The 23243-nt window shown below is 39.3% G+C and overlaps 1 protein-coding gene across 2 annotated transcripts in view; it reads right to left on the bottom strand.

Moving 5' to 3' along the window:
• Window positions 1-23243, bottom strand: part of LOC118228240 (protein kinase C-binding protein NELL1-like) — a 179856-nt gene that overhangs the window by 105015 nt on the left and 51598 nt on the right. For both annotated transcript variants that reach the window (XM_035419599.1, XM_035419598.1), the window contains exons 5-12: window positions 20045-20141; window positions 14417-14489; window positions 13365-13447; window positions 6578-6712; window positions 5868-5970; window positions 5153-5226; window positions 2785-2884; window positions 896-1024 (exon numbers count right to left, since the gene is read on the bottom strand). In XM_035419599.1, coding sequence (XP_035275490.1) covers window positions 896-1024; window positions 2785-2884; window positions 5153-5226; window positions 5868-5970; window positions 6578-6712; window positions 13365-13447; window positions 14417-14489; window positions 20045-20141 — 794 coding nt within the window. The remainder of the gene's footprint in view (window positions 1-895; window positions 1025-2784; window positions 2885-5152; window positions 5227-5867; window positions 5971-6577; window positions 6713-13364; window positions 13448-14416; window positions 14490-20044; window positions 20142-23243) is intronic.

Genomic DNA, 23243 nt, shown 5'->3' with positions numbered 1-23243 from the left:
CACAGCCAAGTAATGTCCATTACATTACAGGCATTTAGTGGAATTACACAACTTTTACATTACATTTACATTTCATCCAATTACACAGCTGGATATATACTGAAGCAATGCAGGTTAAGTACCTTGCTCAAGGAATCAGAACCCAGGAATCAAACCTGTGACCTTCAGGTTACAAGACCAGTTCTTTATCCATTATACTACACCGTCGCCTGGACAACAGGACATTGAAAAATAGGCCAACAGGACATAGAAGAATACCACATTTGTTATTGTTCATATTAGCTTTCCCCCTGCAGTTGTACACCTCCACAGAAAGAGGCATGACGAGTAAGTGACAGAAGTGATAGTGATATGTGCCTCAGTTCTATTCAGTGTTCTGATTAGAACCCAAATAACCAGATGACCACATGCAGCCTTCCTCAAGGCATCAGAATTGTGCCCTTAGAAAAAGGATTTCATAAAAGACTAGGCACCAGAAAACAACACCCAGGGCTACATCAAGCCACCAACACCAATCAAGGCAGGTGCAGCACTGCAGATGCTCCCTTAATTGGTTTATGAATTAAATTTTAAACACCATCGGCTTTCCTTAGGAGTCATGACCGTCGTAAATTACTTGCCCGACAGAGCAAACTGTATCTGACACCGCGATGATGACAACCAGGAAAACAACGTTAACTGTGAAAGCGCTAGCCTCCGAGCTCGCGGCGCAATGGAGAACGCACAAAGCAAAGTCACAGCAGAGCACCGGCGATGCGCAGACGTTAATCTCTTTATATAACAGCTGTGTTCAAACTGTCGCATTTGTGAGGCCCAGAACCCTCTGTTGTTCCGCAGGTTTTACTGAGACACAGTGGGTAGTCTCGCCTTCTTTTTTTTTTGGAAGGTCTCCTACCTTCGCAATACGTAGCGTCTCCGTGGACGGATGCGAAGCCGCTCTTGCACTCGCACGCCGCTTTGTTATTCCGGTTTTTGCATACGGCGTTTTCCCCGCAGTTAAGTCCCTCAGCGCAGAAGTCGTAGCCTGAAAGGAAAATAAACTGAATAGAACTCCAGACTTGCTGCAGCTTCAAAGAACACTGTTGTTCAGCCGGTCACCAGGAGCTTTCTTTGCAGAAATAGGAGTGATCACAAAAAAACACCGATTACACTGAGAAAATTCAGATACATGATAACAGGAAAATAATCATTTATAAAAAGGCTATTTAAGAAAAAACATCAATAAAGACAGTTTTTACACTAAAGCGGAAGGCTACGCATACATTGTAGTATTTCCTTTATGACATACAAAAAAAATTGTTGCATTGTAACACTTTTTCCTTTGCAGAAGAGTTGGGCACTTTATTGGGGTTATGATGACACATACTGTACTCACACTCACTCTCACACACACACACACACACACTTCATTGTTGATGTAGCCTCACTTAAAAGCACAATGAGAAAGAGAGGGTGCATTAAAGCACTATTATCACAGCTTGGCAGTTTGCTTTGTTAGATGAACAAAAGCCTAATTATTCACCTCGCCATACATACATTCTGTTCGCTGAAGAGCTTGAGAGAGTTTCCTCCCAAATCATGGTGGAATCCAGAGTAGATAATATTTCTGAACATCTTTTCAATGTTAACTGACTTATACTAAAATCTAAATTTAAATTATTCTCAACCCTGCACTTAAATTTTTTTATATATACCAAAGCTCAGTGAAGGTCTTATTAAAGATACAGCTCCGTCTGCACATTTTCAAATCTTACTTCACCAAAATCACCCCCGGATGAAAAAGGTACGACTATAAATGCAATCATAGGGGAAGGTAGGTGGTCTTTCAAAAGTAGGCTTCTTCTGACTTCACTTGACCGACTCTGCAGCGGACGATAAAATAAATCCTGCCGTTTGTGTGACGGCTCGCTCACACTGACGCATCCCACAATTCCCTGCCAAGCCTTTAAACTCTGCTTTCAGTTGAATTGGGAGGATATGCAGATTTAATGACTCATTGGTAATAACCAATTTTACAGGGAATACCTGGTCCAAAGGGGGATAATGCCAGGCAATAAACAGCACTGAGCCAATTCACAGGGGACGAGAGAGAAATATAAGGGCCTGCAAATGAAAGGGGATGAATGTGCAAGCAGACGTCCGGAGGAAGATTACAGACAGGCTAATTGCTTTCTTCCAGCAGTACTGCCATACAGAAGCCTTCTGCAACTTTAATCTGGCTTTCAGTACTTCTGACATTGGAGGGCTGATGCAGTAGGGAAGGCGACCTGTATTTTAAAGTAAGCAGGAAAGCTTCCTTGTGTTTCATTCACAATCGTCCGTTCCCATGGGCTCGGACCCTTCACAGTGCTTGTGGAACAACTTCAGGATTCGGTACTAGAAAGGGCTTGATGTTCCATATGCTACATTCACAAAATGCAATTCACACAAAACAATTCCATGCCTGGCGCTGAACAAGACACATGGGAATTTAAGCAGTCCAAGACCAGAGCCACAGGTTTTAAAAAGTGAGATTTAAATATTCTTCCTCTATTTACCAATTATCCATTTTGCAGAAAAGCACATCTCCAAACACAATGGACATGTCTAATAGATTCTAGCTGACTAGTTGGAGAAAATCAGAGCTTGCTCTTTTCTGTACAACAGCCAATACCACAACAGTGTTCATGAAAAGAAAAGAAAAAAGGAAGAAATGATACAAAATGGATCGATGGATAACTCAAACCGGGCATTGGTGCTGTCAAATCCCAAGCACACGAGAGGCAAGAGCACATGGAAGCGTACCTCTGCAGACGTTGCAGCATCTGTTTTCTGGCAGAATCTGTTCCTTCACCGTACAGTTGAGGTTTGGACAACTCTCCATCACTCTCACCATCATCCCATTCTGTGGGACATAAAAAAAAATGGCTGAGGACTTTATGACCAACGCATATACTGTAGGTCCACCTGCGACAGATTCAGATTATATTTGGAGATACTGTATTGAAACGAGAAGAGGTTTCAAAATGTTAAGTGTAGGACTCAAAGAAGTTCAGATAATTCCATCCTTCATGTTGCATAAAGGTTATTCTCTTCCAGGTGCGGCATGAGTAATTCATTAGAGGCACTGGCACTGTGCCCAACTCAAATAGTTTAATATGTATCATGGTGTGGATGGCTTTTCTATTCAATGTTTAGGCTCCTTGGGGCTGGAAACTGACCAGGTGCTGTTTGTGATGATTTGGGGGGTTGTTACAGGTTGTAATTCAACGCCCTGGTATGTTCCTGTTGTTCCATTTCCCCTTTGTTAAAATCCATTCACTCTCCAGATGTATATAGCAGACCTATTCCTAAATTTCATATATTAGATGGGTGGAAGAATAGCCTAGTAACTGTAAACACAGGAAGGCATCTTAAAAAAACATCACCTGAAACCATGACCAAAACTAAACCAGAAGTCTCTAGAGTTTGGGGTGCATGGGATTTCCTTACTTGTCCAGGGCTGAGCACAGTGCAGCTGAAAATCAAGTCTCGGGTCTCCACGTTAAAACACATGCCTCCAGCTTAATTAAATGTCTGCAGGTCTGCTCAAACACAGAGAGCTTTGCCCAAGGCCATTTCTGGTTTGCCAAATAGTAAGGCCTGATAAAAACAAACAATCTCCAAAAATCAGTCACGACCATTTTGTCCCAGAGGCTTTATCCTCATACATATACACAGGTGTTAATTCAGATTCATAACTTATAAAAGTGCATGCAATAGGCTGCATAGGTCACAAAAGTAGGATTATTATTTAACGTTAAATTGAGGTGATTCAGTAGGCTGCGTATACTGTATAGTCTCTTACCATAAGACTGTTTTAATATTAAATTGCGAAATGATGCATTGAAACTTAAATATTCAGATGGACGCCCTCCTAGTAGTGCATTCACACTGCCACAATAGCCTGAACCCAAACGCACAGGTACATAAGCAGCATGAATACATTCTTCACCATGGGTCCCTGCGGAATGGATGCTCACTGAATACTATAATAAAAGCAGCCATTGCACATTTATTGTGTCAGCAACAATCGAATGGTTAAGGATAGATTCTTGATCCTTAGAGTCTGGACTGGGCACCATATACACATATATTCACATACAGTACACACTTACATCCACAGCTATAGCTCAAAACTTTATGCATACTTACAAGTCAAAAGTGTTTTATTAAAGAGGCTAACATGTTTTATAAATGCTTTGGCTGGTCCCTTGTCACCCAGTTTTCTGTTTCTGAGAAGTATAAGTATAAGGCCATATGGAAAGCCTGAAGGTCAAGCAGATAATAAAGTCTCAGAGGGACCTTCTATGTGATATAACCACACTCGAAATAAAACTGTTAGTCCCTGCCCAACCTCAGTGCCTACTAGGGATGAAAGTGGCCTTGCATGATTTATCCTCTCAAGCCAGCCAGTACCCAAGGTGACTAGAGGGGGATATTGTTAAAAGTGAAGAGAGAAAGAAAGACAGATTTTGAATTCTGCTTCTACATTCTGTTAACTCTCTGTGGACTGAAATGTAAAGCAGACAGCTTAAAACTGTTCTAGTGTATGGATTATTGACCAATTGGTCCTTTTAAGCCCATTATTGCCTGAGGTGCAGTTTAAGCTTCCCCTCACTAACTATAAAAATGAGTTCTAAAAAATCATAAAAACAAAGACTCAGAAGCTAAAAATTTATTTCACAGGTTTCCGTTTTTAATCGTTGATCGTAAAAATATATCATAAAATGACTGATGTTTTTAAACAAAAAAAGTGCATTAACTTCTTAAAAATTAAAAGTTTCAACATCACTCTGTGGACTTTTCATTGCCTGAAGGTTCAACTGGAAGACTGGTAAGACTATCTTTAATGGAAATTTAATGGTGATTTCTTCTTTCATTTTACACAGCCTGACTCTGAAAAAGCTGATATTTTCTTTGTGGATAAAGAAATGAATGGTAGCTCATGAGGCAGAAACTACCTTTCCTAGCATACAGCATTACATTAATTGCTGACAAGAACAAAATAAGAAGAAATTGAGCTACTTGCTTGGGACTCCTATGTATTAAGGTCCACTGATCAATTTCAAAAGATTAAGTTTAGTCTAATTTGCGAGACCAGTAAAATGTAATTAGGAAAATAAACGTTTACCTTGCATTCTCGACAGCTCATTGTCAAAATTCTCTGTCCCTCTGAAAATATCTTGCCCATGTACCTACATTTCGCTGTAAAAAACAAAATGTTAAGAAATTTTAAAAATAAAATAAAAGTATAAATAGCATAGCATAATACAATGTTAACATGCACACCTTAAAATAAAGAAATTTTTAAAAGTACTGTGTACTGAATATGACATTAAAAAGTTCAAAGCATTTAAAAAATGTATTAGAAAATGATTGAAGAGCTGCTAGAAAAATCCCAATGATAAAAAAAATGAAAAGAATGTGCGTGCATGTCTGCTACTATTCCCAAAGCAATACACAAAAAAACCTAACATTTCTAGGCCCAGAGCTACATTCATCATGTCCTGGTTATGGGACAGTTAATCAGTAATTTCAAGTATTTTTCCCTAGAATTTTTCACACTCTTCATGAACATGGGCCCAGGACCAAGCTTAGGAAGCCCTGGAGTTCTATGACAAGGTGAAGGCATGCAGCATGCAGCCAGGATGGAAAAAATTCCCATCTGAAGCTAGAGGTTAAGCCGCAAAAAAAAAAAAAAAACATAAAATAATAATAATAATAATAATAATAATAATAATAATAATAATAATAATAAAAAAGGCGCTAAAATCTCAGACATACAGTGGAGTCTCCTTCAGGTGATATCGGCCCTGGTTGACATGCCACTAAGGACTCGTACTTACGCCTGCACTTCCTGCAGCACTCGCCCTTGACGTGCACTGGGAGGGTGTCCGGCGAGCAGTTGGCGGGGGGACAGAATATCCTCCTGCACTCGACCACGCCATTCTGAGTGAAAAGTTTCGAAACACAAAGCAAGTCACCTCACGTACAGTACGAATCCCATCTCACACATGGCTAACTGTGCTACTCCCTCCGCCACCCCTCTCCCACGTTGTTGACTTGAAATTGATGGGATTCTAAAATATTTAAGCTTTCTATGTCTTGCGTTAATGGGATGAGTGTCCCAGTTAAATTTCAGGCATGCCCTTTCGAGCTCCTCATTGTGCCATGGCCCACATAATTATCTGCGAGTCATCCCAAATTACTCATTTTAAGGAACCATGACAACCTTTTTGTATTGGTCAATTTAGTACTTGCATATCCAATTGAACTCTAGCACTCAGAGGTGCGTTTGGAATTACATTATGTTATATAATTCAGGACATTCAAAGGTCTCAATGCTAAATCCTATAATCAACTAAGGTAGTTAAGCAGAATGGCAGCAGAAGATGGCTAATACCCAGTACTATGTTCACCTTAACCCCTACATCCATCGATGCAACCAATGAAATTCCTCATCTAGATACATTCACCGTCTGTTGTTGGTTGCGTGAAGTGGCATAAAATAGGTGGGTCACTGTATTGGTACAGATTCAATTTGGCAGAGCCCTACCTTACAAGTGCAGTTTCTGCAGTTCTCTGACTCCACCCACTGCTCACTGTCCCGGTACACCATGCCATTCACCTTGCAGGTCTTCTCACAGTGACAGCCCTCCAGCTGGTTGAGTCTCGATTCGGCGTAATTCAACTGACGAAAAAATAACGGCACCAGGCTTTGAGAAGATAAAAACCGAACACACTTTTATCCAAGGCAATGAAGCATTTGCTGCCCTCCACCTCTGCCCTTACACCCCTGTGCATGGAGACAGTGTCAACAAACACAGATCAAAAGTGGGATCTGATGATCAGACGCAGGCCCGATAGTATCACACCCCCAACAACTCCCGCAAGTCAACTGTTTCCTCATCACAGAAACCGAAGAAAGGTATAGGTTTTTAAAAAAAAAAAGTTTTTTTTTAAACATACACATGTGTCACAGAGGCCCAGGTACAGATGACAATCCATGAATGTCGTGGCTTTCAGTCTGACCGCTCCTAAGATCTGCTGGCATTTACTTAGAAACCTTTTAAAGGCACTCTATCTACCTGATGCACTTCTATTGATCACAGAAAAGGTCGCACAAAGAGCAGGGCACAATGCTGAATTTGACAATCTCTCAATGTCTCAATCTCAGAGAACTTCAAGCTTACAGATCTTTCAACAACAATGCATTTTTTTTCCCATTACAAAAGTCGACTCAGATCACTCCAGCACAGAGGCGTACCGTGACAGTTTCAACAGTTTCAAATGAAAAGGGCCCTGAACAGACAAGCAGAGGGCACTCAAATGCCCATGACCCAGGCAGCTCACAGAAAGTAAATAAAATATCTAAACATTGCAAGGCACTCCATTTTTAGGTTAGTCTCCGCTACAAACATAGCACTAACAGGCCTCTGAAAACTTCACTGCAGGACTATCTAGCTAATTTGCACTAACGTTAGCAGAAACCCCATGAAAAAGTTGGTTCCAGCACTACTTCATAATAAACCTTACAAACTCCAAAATAAAAGAAAAACTCCTAAACAAATAAAAAACTCCTAAATCCTAATCGTACTCCAATCTACTCATGTATTGAGTGTTATGGAATTGCAAAAGCAGTCCCCCTTTGGCATCTGTAATCTTGGTTTTTATCAGGCTAGCTCATTATTTTACCAAGCTCTGAGTATGAGGACAGCTCATGGAACTGCATAAGAACTAGAAAGGAAACAAGGTAAAAGTTACGGTGAGGCATATAGCCTAACATTCACTGACTAAATAGCTGGTAATTTTTTCCTGCTTTTGTTCATCTGGGGCCACATGCATGAAGGGAATATACACATTAAAGAACTTTTTTTTCATTGCACATAGTGGAAAAATCTATACTGTGCAATTTTGTAGTCTTTAACATGTGCCAAGAAAAGGACAAAAAAGAATCATTATGCAAAAATGATCTAATATAATGGTAATACTGGAGAAAATCTGCCATTCAACAACCCTGTTTTCAAGGCCAGATCAATAACCCAATAAAAGGACAGTGGTGCTGAAGAATTTTCAGTGGTGAAACTGCTTTTAAAATGCTAATGTGCAGTGAATTTACACTTTATTGTGCAAACTCAGTATACCAGCAGTAATTTATGAAGAAGAGCTGTCTATTACTATTGATTATTAGTTCCAGTCTTAACCACAGGCTCGTATGTGCTTGTGAAAATGCACAAAAGAATTGGACAAAATTGACTGGGAGTGGTACTTCCATTCCAGTCACCTTATTTTTTAGGCTACTCTCATTTTATAGCTATTAAGCTTATTTTAATTTGTAATCAAAACAGTGGAAATCAGGATCTCATTTGAACAAAACATTTTTTTCCAATCCTGGCTTTCTGATCCTTTTTTTAAAGTGACCTTCAATTTAGTTTTCTTTTGCAAACTCATGTTTTTCTGCCTGTTTATGTCAAACACTTGTTTTTTTACATATTGTGCCATTTCGCAATAGTGCTGAGGCATGCCCCTTTGTCTAGCATTTCAAGCTTTTTTAATCAATGGAATGGTTTTCAGTATAATGCTAGCCATTTTTTGCATTGGTAATGATAATAAAGAGCTTGACATTGATATGGTGTAAATGTATGCTACTTCTGGTTTCATGGAGTATTTGGTCGGCTGGTCAGACCATAACTCAGAGGTTTGCATCTCTGAGGAACTACTGCATTTTTCTATTTACTCATTTGGTAAAGAACAAATATTTATACATCACTATAACAATACGATACTTTAATTGTTTAATAAAAAAAAAATATTAAACAGCCTTTCTACAATCAGCTTCAATGTGCAAATCAGTATGTCTCACTCAAGGCATAACAAGATTCAATATGCTTTGTTCTATGTGGTATCATCTTTTTCTTCCTCTTACAAAGACCTCATTTCCCACTTAATTCACTAGGGGCAGGCAGAGAATAAATCACAGACACATTCAAATGTAATTACTGGCAGGAAAGCCAAGCTTAATTATTTTTCAATTCTGACTTCAATAAATTATGTAATAAAATCAAGCATGCGGTATTCTCTAAAATCACAAAATGTGTTCAACAACTGTTCTTTATAGTGAACCAGAAACACTGTCAACTAGTACTGCAGTAATTCATTTAGAACAGATTCAAAGTGAGTATAGACGTTATGGGTTCTTAATTGTGAATAAATAATCAATTAGCTTCTCAGAACTGTGCATTTTCATTGTTCAAAAACAAGCGAGTTATGTGATTGGATTGGATTATCCACTATCTTTGCTTATTTGCAAATGATTCCAAACAGAACCTATTTTGGGTTATGTGGATCAGGCATCACAAGTGGAATGCAGACTCAATCATCAGAGCCTGTAAATCAGACACATTTGCAGACTGAAACATTTCAGAACAGCTAGGGTCCCCCTTTTATGCACAGTGTGGGATTTACAACACTGCAGACATTTCCTACTGTAAAAGATATGCTTCAGACAGCTCCAGTTGTCTGTTATTAGACTGCTTTTCCCGTGGTTGTCTAAGCAGCCCTAAATCCAGAACTGGCAGTTCACCAAAAATAAACAGAAAATGATCACACTTTTACAGTCCACTTTCGTTCATGCATCAACACACCAACATGCACATCTGGGTACATAATTACAGCAGTAAGTACTACCATAATACAAGTAAGTGCTAATAACAGCTAACATTAAAATTCAAAGACACTAAAGGCCACATACAGTCTGTTATGATCATTTAAATGTTATTTATTGCTTCTATTTTACAGTTTTAATGCAAAATGTTAACGCGTCACAATGAACAATAATGAGAGGCAGGCAATGATGAAAAAGTGCAAACTGCACAAGGGGCTAAGAAATGAAGAACTACTGGAAACCAGCCTCGTCAATTTACATTTGTTTTCTTTCCACTTCAATTGTGCACGATTTTGTCCTCATGTTGTCCCCAGAAATTTCTGAGTGTAGCCTGGTGGACATTTCTGGACTCAGCACCTTTCTTTCCGTCTATTTTCACACTCATACCATTCAGACAGGCAATGTTTTTCATCAGCAGAAAGAACAGACATTTATTTCATTTGACATAAATGGTTTATGTGAGGCAGCAAGATATTTGTTAGGCTGAGCGAAAGGATATCCATGTCATTACTTTTATCATTTAACTTACAATAAACAGAAAAATGAAATAATTTAAGTTGTGTTAATAAATTGCGCATTCTGTCAATAATTTTTTATTTGGCAAAGCAGAAAATTATTTTCAAAAATTGTAATTTATTAATTTATTTTTGCACATCGATTACTTAAACAGTATTTGAATAGGAATGGTTCCAGCATATGGATTGTCAATAGAATACACAGTATATGGTTTACTTCGACATCCAATATGCTTTCAATGTGTTCCACTGTTATTAAAACAAGAGGCAGTGCTGTCGAACTGCCTTCATGAAAAGTGTATTGACAATGAAATCCAACAAGCCACTGGTTAATATGTTTTTTGATGTTGTTGTTGTTGTGATCCGCTGTTCCACAACGTGAATTGAAAATTTTATTGCATCGAATTATTCAAGTTTACCAAGCTGTATCATGTTATGTTGGTTCCTTGTTTGCTTTTTCCGGGTTATTAGAACAGGCAAGACTACAATATCCAAAGGGAAATTTAAAGCAATGTGCGATATTGCGCTGGAAGAAGAGAGCATTCCAACGATTTTACGTGCTCCCTGCTGTTACAGTAGCACAGTAAAAAATTTTCCATTATAACAGACCCAGTTTATGGAGTTCAAGCATGAGGGTGTTTTCACATATAATAGTGCTTTTAAAGTCTCAACCAAAGACCACAAGGGTTGTTGCATTCTATTGGCCCAGTTAGTTTCTCATAACCAAATACAAAACGGACCTTTCGGCAGGAATACAATAAAAATTTAAATCACAGCATGGCAAGCAGAATGGAGCACCACTGGTGGGCAATTGCGACCTTGTTGTTTATGGTTTTCTCTGTTGTTCCACTCAGCAGCACTACGTGGTGTATGATGCCAGACTAGTGAGGTAGGCATTCATGATTACAATGCCATATAGCCTAGCCCTTGCAAAGTGCTACGGAGTAAATATGTTTGCCTAGCTGCAGTGGCTCTAATGTTGTATCAGAGCTGCACATTCACTGCACATCAAATAATGTTCTAGTTGGGCTCATGTCAGACACACACACACACACACACAAACACAGCTCAATACAATGAAAAAAATGAAATGAAAATAATTTAATTGATTACTCCGAGCATAGTTATTCTATATCTCTTTTGACATGAAAGTATGTTTTGGTTTGGTTGATGTAAAAAATAAAAAATAAAAAAAATAAATAAAAAAATACAAATGGCAAATGTGTTGCATAATTCTGGAATTTACCTTAGTCGAATCAATTATTGATTGCAAAAATGACAATACAAAATCAAAAACACAACTCAAACAACCTGCTGTGAACCAATAACACAGTGCAGACATTGTGATTTACTCTACTTGGTCAGACTGTATAGAAACAGTTCTCACACAGGAAATGATACGCACCACAGTCCGAATGAAGAGGGCCGAGATTCGCTTTTTGGTGAATCTTTTGCATTTTCTTTGGTCTGTACCAGATTCCACATGATACCACACCAGTCAAAATGATCCAAACAAAATGAACAAAAAGGTCAGAAAATCCAAACCAAATGATGTAGGTGTGAAATCACCCCCAGTCACCATGTTTCGGCGGGGCCTGCATAATAATATTAATCCTCTTCTTTTACCAAAAACCGAGCAGCATGCAACAGCATGAGATCAAAACCTTTAATCTCCTTATGTCTGCTTATTTAATCTGCTTATTGACTATGAAAGCAGGTTGGATGCATCTTCACACTGCAGGAAGGACGGTGGATGCGACACAAAAAAAACGACCCTTTTCCACTTCCCAGCTCCTCTGCGCCCAAACAAATTGCAAATAGCCTCGTCTCCGAAAGCAAATGTTTATCCCCCGCAGTCGTGAGTGCCTTTCCGCAGTTCATTTTTGAAAACTTTTTGTGCAAATGTAAATTTTTGTTTCTATGAAGCACCGACACCTGCTGTGACTCATATCCATACTTTACTGTAAAAAAAAAATAATGAATATATCTGTAATTAACTGTGGTACGAAGCGAAAGACTGCATAAGACGGGCCAGCAAAACATCAGTTTTGTACAGCACAGCACAGTCACCTGGCAATGGTCTGGGAAACTATGCACACCTACTCAGTTTTTATGGTTTCATAATGGGAAAATGGTGGATAAATGTGTCATGACCTGTGTGCTGTAATAGCACTCCCAAGCAATTTGAGCCATCACAGGTCTTACTATGGCCAGGTTACTGTAGCAATTAAAAGCCACCAACAAGAAGGTACTGTAAATAACCACTGGTAAAACCTGGGATGACTCACACAATGCATTCCTATGATTATCTGTAGTTGATAATCATGGGTTTGTCCAAAAGATTCACAACCTCAGCACAGATATTAAAGCTTTGTTGCATCTTTAATCACCTCGCAACACATTTTAGGGTCTTTAGATCACGTGTGACATTTGACATGTCAACTGAAATCCGAAAAACGAAACTTTGTTTAAAAAGAACTTTTTCATTCTGCCTGATAGTTATGTCCTCTGAAAACAGCCTCTGCCGGCTGACTCTATTCAGTGCTGCACAGTTCCCCAGCAAAGGACCAGTGGATGACAATAGACACACAGTTGGCAAGGCAGACTACAGGTCCCTGATTAGCTAGAGGAATGGTAAATGCGCAATGAGGTGAGAGATGCCCTGCCAGCTGAAACCACATCTCCCTGGATGACCCCATGGATAATTAGACATGGTGCCATGGGACATCCAGTCCAGTACGCACAAACAAAATCAGGATAAAATTCTGCTCTGTAGGGTATGTTACAGCACTGAGGACTAGCGCTTTGTCTGCTCGCGCCACCGGGGAGGCCCTAGACCTGGAACTCTAGTTGTTCTAGTTCTATTTTATGCTACATGTGGCCGAAATGTCATAAAGCAGTAAATTGATTGGTTTGCTTTGTGACAGGTTGTTTGTGAATACATTTCATGTATTAATTTGTTAATTACTGGGTGTTGAATTTGGAACTGGAAGAGCTGTGAGTTGCCCAGCGCGAGTACATCTCCTAAGGAAATAATTTCAGTACAGCCAGTAAATTAAACGTTCCCATTAAAAATAATTTCAGACACACAACATATCCTGAATGCTGTCTCTGGACACCCCGCATATCTTTGGCCCCACCCAGGGTATAACTGCAACACTAACCTTCAGTGTCATTTTAGCCAGCAGCTCTTGCAGATCCATGATCCCTTGCACCAGGCTCAGGAAATCACTACAAGTTGGGCAGGCTCAACAGGACAAAAGTAGAGTGAGATTGACAGAGAACAGAGAGCAGACAGAGTAAAGAGAGGGGGAAAGAAAGATAGAGATACTAAGATGAAACACTGTCAACAACTCAAATGGCCAAGGAAATAAACTGACATGTAATTTCAGTTCAGCTACGACTGGGTGACTTCAGGGTCAGCGCAACGACCCGGAAAATTTGAATCATCCCTTCCCTCATATTAAATGCTGAGTGGTAATTATAAACTGTTAAAAATGAAAACAAAACCCTGTGTTGAACAAGCATCAAGCACAATACAAATAGGTTTCCATTTTTTGTGTGTGTCTACTTATGGTCAAAGGAAAAGGAAATTTCTGAGAAACTGTGAGAACAGATGCATGCCCATTCATTATAAACTGGGGAAAACCAGAGATTTAATATAAATGCACCCATGTTATATGACATGAAAACAGCACGCATACACACTCAAAAGACAAATCAAATTTAACTGTACAAGCTATATTTCTGCTCCCTGTTCATTGACTGAAAGGACCACTCTGTGCTGAGACCAATGTTCAACTGAGAAAAGAGATTGCCTGAATAGACAGTCTCGTGGGATTACTGGCTTCACTTGATAAAATGGGCCCTTTCCTCCACATCAATATTCCTGACTGTAAAAAAAGACAAATTGCCATATTATTATGGCTTTGAAAGGCAATGCGATACAAGTAGCGTGCCCTCAAAGGCTTTTAAAAGAATTGTACATTACAGAGTTTCAATTTTTACAGGCTCTTCACAAGAAACTAAAAACTGAATATTAGCAAAAAAGGCTAAAATAAAGACTAGAACGAAAGACTAAAAATAATGTATTCAGGCTTCACTAAGACACATCAGAAAGCTGTTCTGCTGAATCGTGTGGGCACATACATCTCTAAAGCCCCCCCCCCACAGCCACGCTCCCCTGGGTAACAAGTCAGAGAGCTGGTGTACTTACTGCGATTCAAGTTCGGACACTGTGTGATGTATCCATTTGGAGTAAAGATAAATTTGACATCTTGAATGATACCCTGAAGTGGCAGAAAGATACAAAAGTACATTTTAATTTAACCGCATCTGTACAGACAGTAGGACATTAAAAATGACTTGCTCCAGCAGAAACTCTGCTAGTGTTACCGGTCAAGATGACACCCATGGTTTTGTGATCTATACATCAGTACTTTTGACTGGGTCTTTGACAGGAATTCCCATGAAAGCTTACAAGTATAATTTATATTATTTTAATTTAAAAAACAAACAAAAAAATAATAATAAACCGCAGTGACACCACACTACGAGTCAAATGTGTCCAATCCAGAATTCCATTCTCATAAATTCATTCATGTCCAAAAATGGTTTATTTCAATAAATGGTTTATTCAGAGTGACTGTGTACACATGGACCATTTACCAGGACCGGATGAAGGGGTAATGACCCTGGAGTGTGCTTGTCAGTGAGCATCAGTGTACGGTCACGTCTCATTGACTGAAATTCCCTGCTCCGGTGTCTGACAGGGGGCTGAACGTGTAGAGCAGGTTGCCCTGGCTCCGAATGGCGGGGCACCGGGAGGGCACTGTAAGACGGGGACCATAAACCACCTCATCTCATCGCCTGCCATCCGCAACGACGCCGCAGCGTGTCTATCAACATGCAAACTCATAAAGCCTCATATCCCTCCCTGCTCAGTCATTCACGAGGCTAAACTGTGCCAACGTAGGCGCTGCCCTGTTCATCCCTGACAGCAGAGAACTGGAATACCTACCAGGACAAAGCTATAGGCATGTAACGTGCAATTATGCAATACTCGACGATGATTATGCAGGTAAACAGCTTTCCATTGTCTTCGTTTTCTCTGTGCCACGTGTTAGCCTAAAGACGGGAAAACGTCTGTCGTAATTACGATGCGTGTGATAAAATTTACCAATGCAGTGCATTTTGCAGCAATCGTGTCATTTGCACTGCAAGTAATCATCGAAGACGACTGTGCTCAAGAACCAGAAAGAAAAAATAGTAAATCGGCTCAAAATAAACAAAAAAATGCAGATCTCAATAAACACTCTTCAGAAAACAAAAAAGCTGTATAAGGTTCAAAGAAGTATTTTCAACAGAAATAAGGTAAAAAAAAAAAAACACATGACTATGCTCTCATTAATTACAACCAGAAGGGATGGGATAATTCTGTGTGTGTGTGTGTGTGTGTACTGCATACCCCTGTACACACACACACACACACACACACACACACACACACAAATATATGTTTGCTGGTGTGTGCATTGAAGGTGAACTTTAGCAAGGCAAAACAATTGTAGGCGTTATTTATTCCCAATAACAAGCATAATGCATGATCATCAAACCTACAATTATAGACCTGGTTATTAGGAGGAGGGGTTTTTTGGTATTTTTAAATGACCTAGGCATTTAAAACCAATCAATATGCTGGAAAATCTATACATAGGCTACTCAAACCAATATACACACAAAAGTAAAACATCCATATTCAATTAAACCAAACTGTATGTTACCAAATCAATACATATGCTAATGAAATCAACACATACACACCAGTCATTGCATAACAAGCAATCTAATCCATATTTCTGCAAAGAAACATGCACTGAATGCCAACAGACCAAAGCAAACACAAAACCTACTCACTATTAAAACAGTACATCAAAAACCTCCAATGAGCTCACCACTTGAATGTCTGACACACCACCATTATCTCATCATTTGGCTCCTGGATACAGCTGGCATGTACTTATTACGGCAGACTGATAATGAATTGCGACAAAGAAATAGTGAGGCTTTCCCATTAAGTGCTAATGGCTAACACTGAAGATTAAACCGACAACTGCTACTTGTATTAAAATACGCAGTATACACGGAGTAGAATACTAAATAATCCAGGCCACCTTGTACAACAGAAATTTCAGATAGTCGGCAAAAACAGGATGGTGGCTATGATTTACAGCATGGTAACAATTGGCACTAAAATGATAAATAATGTCAAAGATAATTTCTGGCTATTTGTAAAGTACTTACAGCAAAGTACAAACTGGATAAAACTTTCATTATAATTAGCCAAAATAAATTGTATTTGTTTGGAACTATACAGTCATCGGCGGCAGTCGGCACGGGGTGTTGGGGGGCTACTAGCCAACAGACACATGCATCTGGAAAAAAATGATATTTGGAAAGAGACGTTGACTTTTTCGAATGTAAATTTTTGGTGTTTAAGGCCGCAAAAGCTAGGGACTCGTTGAGGTCGAGTGTAATGGGGTGAGTTGCAGCAGATATCTAGAAAACATATCAGATCTCAGCTAAATTATCTGGATGATATATAGTACTGGGGGTGAGTGAAAATATACCTTAATGTCATCTTCAATGTGTAAGGAAGATCCCTGCAATATTGGACTTGCAAAAATCTGGGACCCATGACTGCATTATGATGAAAAATGTTTGGTAGTACTGCAGTAAATGCTGAAATATTATTGAGGTTTTCAGCGATAAAAATAGCCTTCCATGCCAAAATGTGTTTCATGGAAAGGTTTAAATACTTCCAAAGCAAGAAAATGTATTAAAGTTTAATAATCATTCAAGAAGACACACATTTTATTATAAAAATGAATTAAATAGCATCAAGTTTAAAACCAAGGTAAGCATTGGACCATTATTCCAGTTGGCACACAGAACTGGAACTTAAACATAACTCTTCTTTTTTAAGGACTGTCATGTCGTGCATATTTATGCAACAATATATTCACATCACACAAAAAAGTGCAACCCATATTAAGTGAAACAAGTTTGATGTCTGCTTATTAGACAGGCTGCATATAGAGTAGTACTGTCTACAGACCTACAACAAACAAACAAACAAGCAAATATGACAGCTGCTTTTGCTCTGCATGGTTTTCAGCAAAGCATTTCAAATAATCTGGTCTTCCTTGGCATCCAGAAAACACTGAACAGTCATACTAGGACAGTAAATACCATGCTTGTAAGTAGATGTGTACTGTACGTGTGCAAGTGTGTGTTTGTGTAGCCTTGTTTTTAATTGTCCACTTATGGCTCTTTAGTATGATATTGGCACATTTAAATTACAGGTAATTTGCCTGCATTGGCTTGATACAGGAGAGCACTCCAAAGCAATCCTGCTGCATTATCACCTTGCCTGTATGCATTTATAATGCAGAATAATACACTGGTGTTAATCAATGCAGAAATAAAAAATAATAATTGCAAGCAGTTCTTTCACCAGCTGTCCTTTCAGAAGGATCTGGAAGGTGTGAGACAGGTAGCACTGTAACCTCTATCTGTCTCTGCACTGCTGTAAAGTCTCCCAAAGGAATAGCTATGCTCGTTTTACTAACAGTAATTAGAGGGAAACTGCAGACAAAGAGAGATAGAGAGCATGAAAGTGCACTAGAGGAAGAAAGACAGAGAGCGAGAAAGAGCAAGTGGGCCAGACAACAAGAGAGAGAACTAGAGAGAGAGGCAGGAGCTATGAAATAAGCAGAGGTAAAGAGACCTACAGTAGGAAATGAAACCAAGATATATTCTTTTACCTTAATTCCATTACACACATCTATACATGGATAAATTAACCGTTATATTGTATATTAATCATTATTCTGGAAAAGCTCTTTCTTACAAACAAGTATATGGGTTTCCCCCCACAATTCCACAGTACAGTAAATTCACTGCACACAAATATAGATGCAGATAATTTGCTACGTCTGCTCCATATCACATTACACATAGACTAACACAAAGACTAACCAGTGAAGTCATTCCTCTTCTTTTCTTATTATTTCCCTCAACACCAGAACAGTGATAAACTACTGCAGGTTTACTTTGCCATCTCTTTTCTAACAAAGGACCCTTAACACATGGCGCTTTTGTATAAAATGAAAAAAGTGAAGGCAACACACCCCTCTTGGGCTTTGCGATTCAACCGGCATCACATCATAAAAATAAAACCAATCTTTCGAACTTGCTCCCTTAAAGGGGAAAGGTGGTGGACAAAGCTGGATGAGTGTTTAATTACAAACTCATGTATGAAACACTGTCATGCATATCTGTCATATATACAGTGAGCTCCATAATGTTTGGGACAAAGACATATTTTTATACACTTTGGTTTCACCATGTAGAAATTACAGCAATAGCAGCACTTTTTATACATAGCCCATCATTTCAGGGTATCATATTGTTTGGGACACATTAATGTTATCCAAATGAAAGTATTCATGTTCAGTACTTTGTCGCATATCCTTTGCATGCAAAGTCTGTGACCCACAGACATCACCAGGTGCTGAGCATCTTCTCTGGTGATGCTCTGCCAGGCCTATGCTGCAAACATCTTCAGCTCCTGCTTGTTTTGGGGGCTGGTTGCCATATGTTATGTCTTCAGCAAAAGAAATGCATGTACAGTTGGATTCAGTTCAAGTGATTGACTTGCCCAGTCAAAAATAATGTTTTTTAAAAACATTAAAACATTCATTTGTTGCTTTTGGGGTATGTCTGGGATCATTGTCTGGCTGTGGGATGAAGTGCTGTCAAATGAGTTTGGAGACATTGGGTCATCAGGAGTGTAGCCTCTGTAGTTCTGTTTGTAAAGTCCTCTGCGGACAGTCACTAACACATCCACGTCTGTCTCCTGTAAAGAGTTCCTGATCTGTCGGCCAGGTGTTTTGGTGCTTTTCTTCATTATGGTGAGAATTCTTCTGTCATCAACTGTAGAGGTTTTCCTTGACCTACCAGGCCCTTTGAGATTACTGAGCTCACCAGTGCTGTCTTCTTAATGATGTTTCAAACAATTGATTTTGGTTAGCCTAAGGTTTGGCTTAAGTCTCTCATTGTTTTTTTCCCCTGATTGCTCAACCTCATAATGGCTTCCTCGACTTTCCGGTCCTCATGTTGACAAATGGTAATCATAGACTCCAAAATCAATCAAAAACCTTGAATCAAGACTAGATACAGAAAGCTCTCTTACACCTGCAGTACGGAAGCAATTGAATGCACCTGGCTAATCATAAACACCTGTGAAGTAATTTGTCCCAAACATTACAGTGCCCTGGGGGGCTTTGCATAAACAGTGCTGTAATTTCTACATGATGAAACCAGAATGTATAAAAACATCCTACAATAAAAGCTGAGAATGAGCACTTTGACCACATACGCGTTTGATTACAAATCAAAAATTGCAGAGTACGAAGCAATATATATATAATGTCCCATTACTTCTTTTTTTAACTCTGTGTAGGCAAGGTTATTTGCTTAAAAAAGCAAAGCTGCACTTTTTGCCATAACACATGCAACTGATAACACAGTTTGAAACAAAAGACCCTATTAATGAAAGGTGCTCATTACATTTATTTGGCAGACGCTTTTATCCAAAGCGATGTACGATAGGTGCATGACCTCAGAACCTGCGGTTACTATCTGATGCATTTCCGACAGCACGTCTGCTGTAGAAAGTAACACAGCACATTACAGTTCATCATGGCATCTTTGGATTTCACTGTTTTGGAATGAGCAGTGCGATTTTGGGTGTGCAGACATGGTGTCATGGTGCTCTTACCTTGAACAGGCCGTGTTTGTGGCTATGCTGTCCCAGCCACACTCCGCTGCCCAGGGTCAGGTCCATCTGTGGAGGGTCTATCACACGCTCGTAAATCCTGCCAACGACACAACTCCTCCTTAGTGTGTGACGCAAAGAGAAACACTCCTAAAGCAGCAGTGAATAATGCTGGGTAAAGAGAGAGGGGAAAGTGCAGGCGTGTTGATGAATGGGGTTTGGAGAGCGGGGTTGCTCTCTCCTCAGGTGTGACAGACTCACTGTTGCTGCCCTTTTCAGAATGGATGCCACTGGCACGGCTATTGCCTTGCCGAGTCAAGACCGTTGCATTGCCAACACACAATTGTGGGTTTCAGTCGATAGCCTTGGGCCAAATGTAATCCTTATCTTTAGCAAGGTGCTAACTATTTAACATATTAAATATCATTTATAAAATAATTTATTAACTACCAAATTAACCATCAGCCAAGTCTTGATTAAGCAGGCTTTGAGGAATGCAATCATCACAGCAGCACATCCCCTGCACCACCACAGCACATGGAAACTAGAAAATGAGATGCCAATTAGGCTGGTAATTTAACAGTGGGGACATTTTAGTTCTAGGCTAGGGCCGGGACCATCAAGAGCACTGTCTGAAAATGTAAAACAAAACAGAAATGGTTTCTTGAGTGCATTTGCCCAGTAAACCAACAAGGATAATCATAATAATAGCCACACTATCCTTTATCCATGAAAAAAGACATCACTGTCATTTCAGTCTTAGAGTCAATTATGTTGACAGCTCAAAAGGTAAAGATTCACTGCACAATGGAGACTGATAAGCTAATTCCTTATTCTTCTCAGAACTTCGCTCAATCACTGCATTCAGAATTTGGTCTTCAGAATTAATTTCTGTTGGATGAATGAGTTATAAATGAAGAGAATAACATGGAGCATGGCTCAGAGAAAATCCTATTCAGCAGGGTAGCAACAGAAAACTCAGAACAGACTGGCATGAGAGAGTGTAATTGGCTCTAGCACTGCCCAGGGATGGGAGGGATTCAGTCGGCCTGGATGACATTTCATTGAGCAGCAGTGATCCCCGCTGGTCAATTGAGCCCGCAAGTCATGTGTTCGGCTGCGCAAAGTATCAACTGGTAAACTGCAGCACGATAAGAAGCGACAGCCGACATCACATGCTTCGGAAGCAAGCGCACGCTCATCTGCGCTCTCCTCAAATGAGAGACGAGGTTGTGGCAAGAAGTGCCGATAAAAACCCAGTTGGGCATTCCACACCGGGGAGAAGAACGAGGTGCAGGCATAAAAATAAACAAATAGAAAAGACAAAACAAAAACAAAATGAATCAAACTGCTTTTTCGATTAACTGGAAAATTGCTGTTATCAAAAAATGAATTATTGAACACTGTTTTCACTTCCAGAACCAACAGAAAATTAAGTCCTTCTTTTTAATCTTCAGGAAGATGTTATCAAAAGTGCAGCTTTCGTTTTGAGAGCAATATTGACAGTGTCTCGGCCAGATTTGAAGGGCCTCAGTTTTATTACTATAGCCAGTTTTCAGAAACCCCCATGTGACTAAAACATTAATATTTTATTGGTGAACAAACAAAATATAGGTATATTTTACAATATCCAGAGGAGAAAAACATATTTAAATTAATTTTCAATATGCCAACTAAAATTATTCCCAGACAGCACTTAAGTGATCAGAACATGCTTTATATTTCAATCAAATACCAGCAAAGACCACTACAGACCCATCCTTCCATCTGAAGGTAGAATAACATTCCACCATAATTAACTCACAGCATATCACAGACTCAGTGGGGAATTATTTGAAATATGAATTATGAGCAAACAAAAATTTGCTTGTGTGAAAATGTAAAAAATGAGGAATGACATGCAATGAATGTGAAAATGAGTGCATTAGGGAGATGAAATTATACAAGAGAAAATGGCAGCAGTACAAAGAACTTCAAGATTTTTTCAATGAGCAACATCAGGTTACAGCTAAATAAAAAAATAGAGTCCATACATTCAAATGTGTATGATGCCTCTCGGAATATCAGCTAGTTCTACTGATGTAAGGAGGTACCCATCGCATCGCCTGAAAGTGAATGTTGTCACAGCTGAATTTCCTCCTCTCAAAGTAGGCCATACCAATTTGTCAACTCAGAAATTGATCTAGTGCACCATACCAGAACACAGACCGTAATGCCAAAGCAGCCTTAAGCTTGTTCTTTGTGCTGAGTGCTGAAATCCTGAAAGGATGCCTTTTAACTCCATGCTGCTACTTGTCCTGTCACTTTCCAACCGGTTCCTTTCTAATAAGGCGATCAGACCTTGCACCATTCGCTCTGCGTCAGCATGTGAAAGTTAATTCATGGCTGGTAACTTTTTGCAATGCGTTTCCATACCAGAACTATACAATGGGTGGAATTTCATCAGCAAGGCAGGTAAAGGATTTTTACCCTGAAAAAATAACTTGTCGGAACAGAAGATGATTTGGCCGATTTTGTAAGTATCAGAGGGGTGGTTAAAAAAGTATGTGCAGTTATGAAACAAAGCATTTTTCCTGCATTTTCCTACTAACCTTAAAACTTACTTGATTTTGGAAACAAACTTCAACCACCAACAAAAAGCAGCTTGCTTATTCGCTGTGTAGACACTTTGGGTGCAGCCACTTTTATTCCTCTCAATTTAGTGCAGGCACACACAAATTTACCAATGTTCATTGACCAAGGTGTGCACATCTCAGTGTGACCTCACTGATAGCTAATGGCATAAATTTCAAACTGCCATGTGTGACTTCATATTAACCTCCTCTTCCCCCTTCTGTGGCATTCAGGGCAGCCTGTTTAATTAAATGATAGAGTAGAGCTTTCCAACTACCTATTAGGATGGAAGTAGGTAAAAACCGTAATGAGGGACTCGTTCACCTTAGCTGTTCAGCTATATCTCTGTATAGTACATCGGATTTCAAGCTTGAAGTCAATGCTTTATTGTACATGGTCCGTTGGATAAACTTTTAAAATAAAAAAATAAATAATACACACAAAGGTCTCTTTTCAGTCTAGAAAACAAAGCAGTTAATGGACACTACCCTTTATAAAGGGAAAATTGAGGACAAGTTTTAAATAACAGTCAGTCAATTGGCTAGACATGACATATAAATAATTTTAAAAGCTGCAATTTTGACTGTGC

This window comes from Anguilla anguilla, chromosome 5 (assembly GCF_013347855.1).
Source record: "Anguilla anguilla isolate fAngAng1 chromosome 5, fAngAng1.pri, whole genome shotgun sequence".
Taxonomy (NCBI): Eukaryota; Metazoa; Chordata; class Actinopteri; order Anguilliformes; family Anguillidae; genus Anguilla; species Anguilla anguilla.
This window is presented reverse-complemented; position numbering and strand designations above follow the sequence as displayed.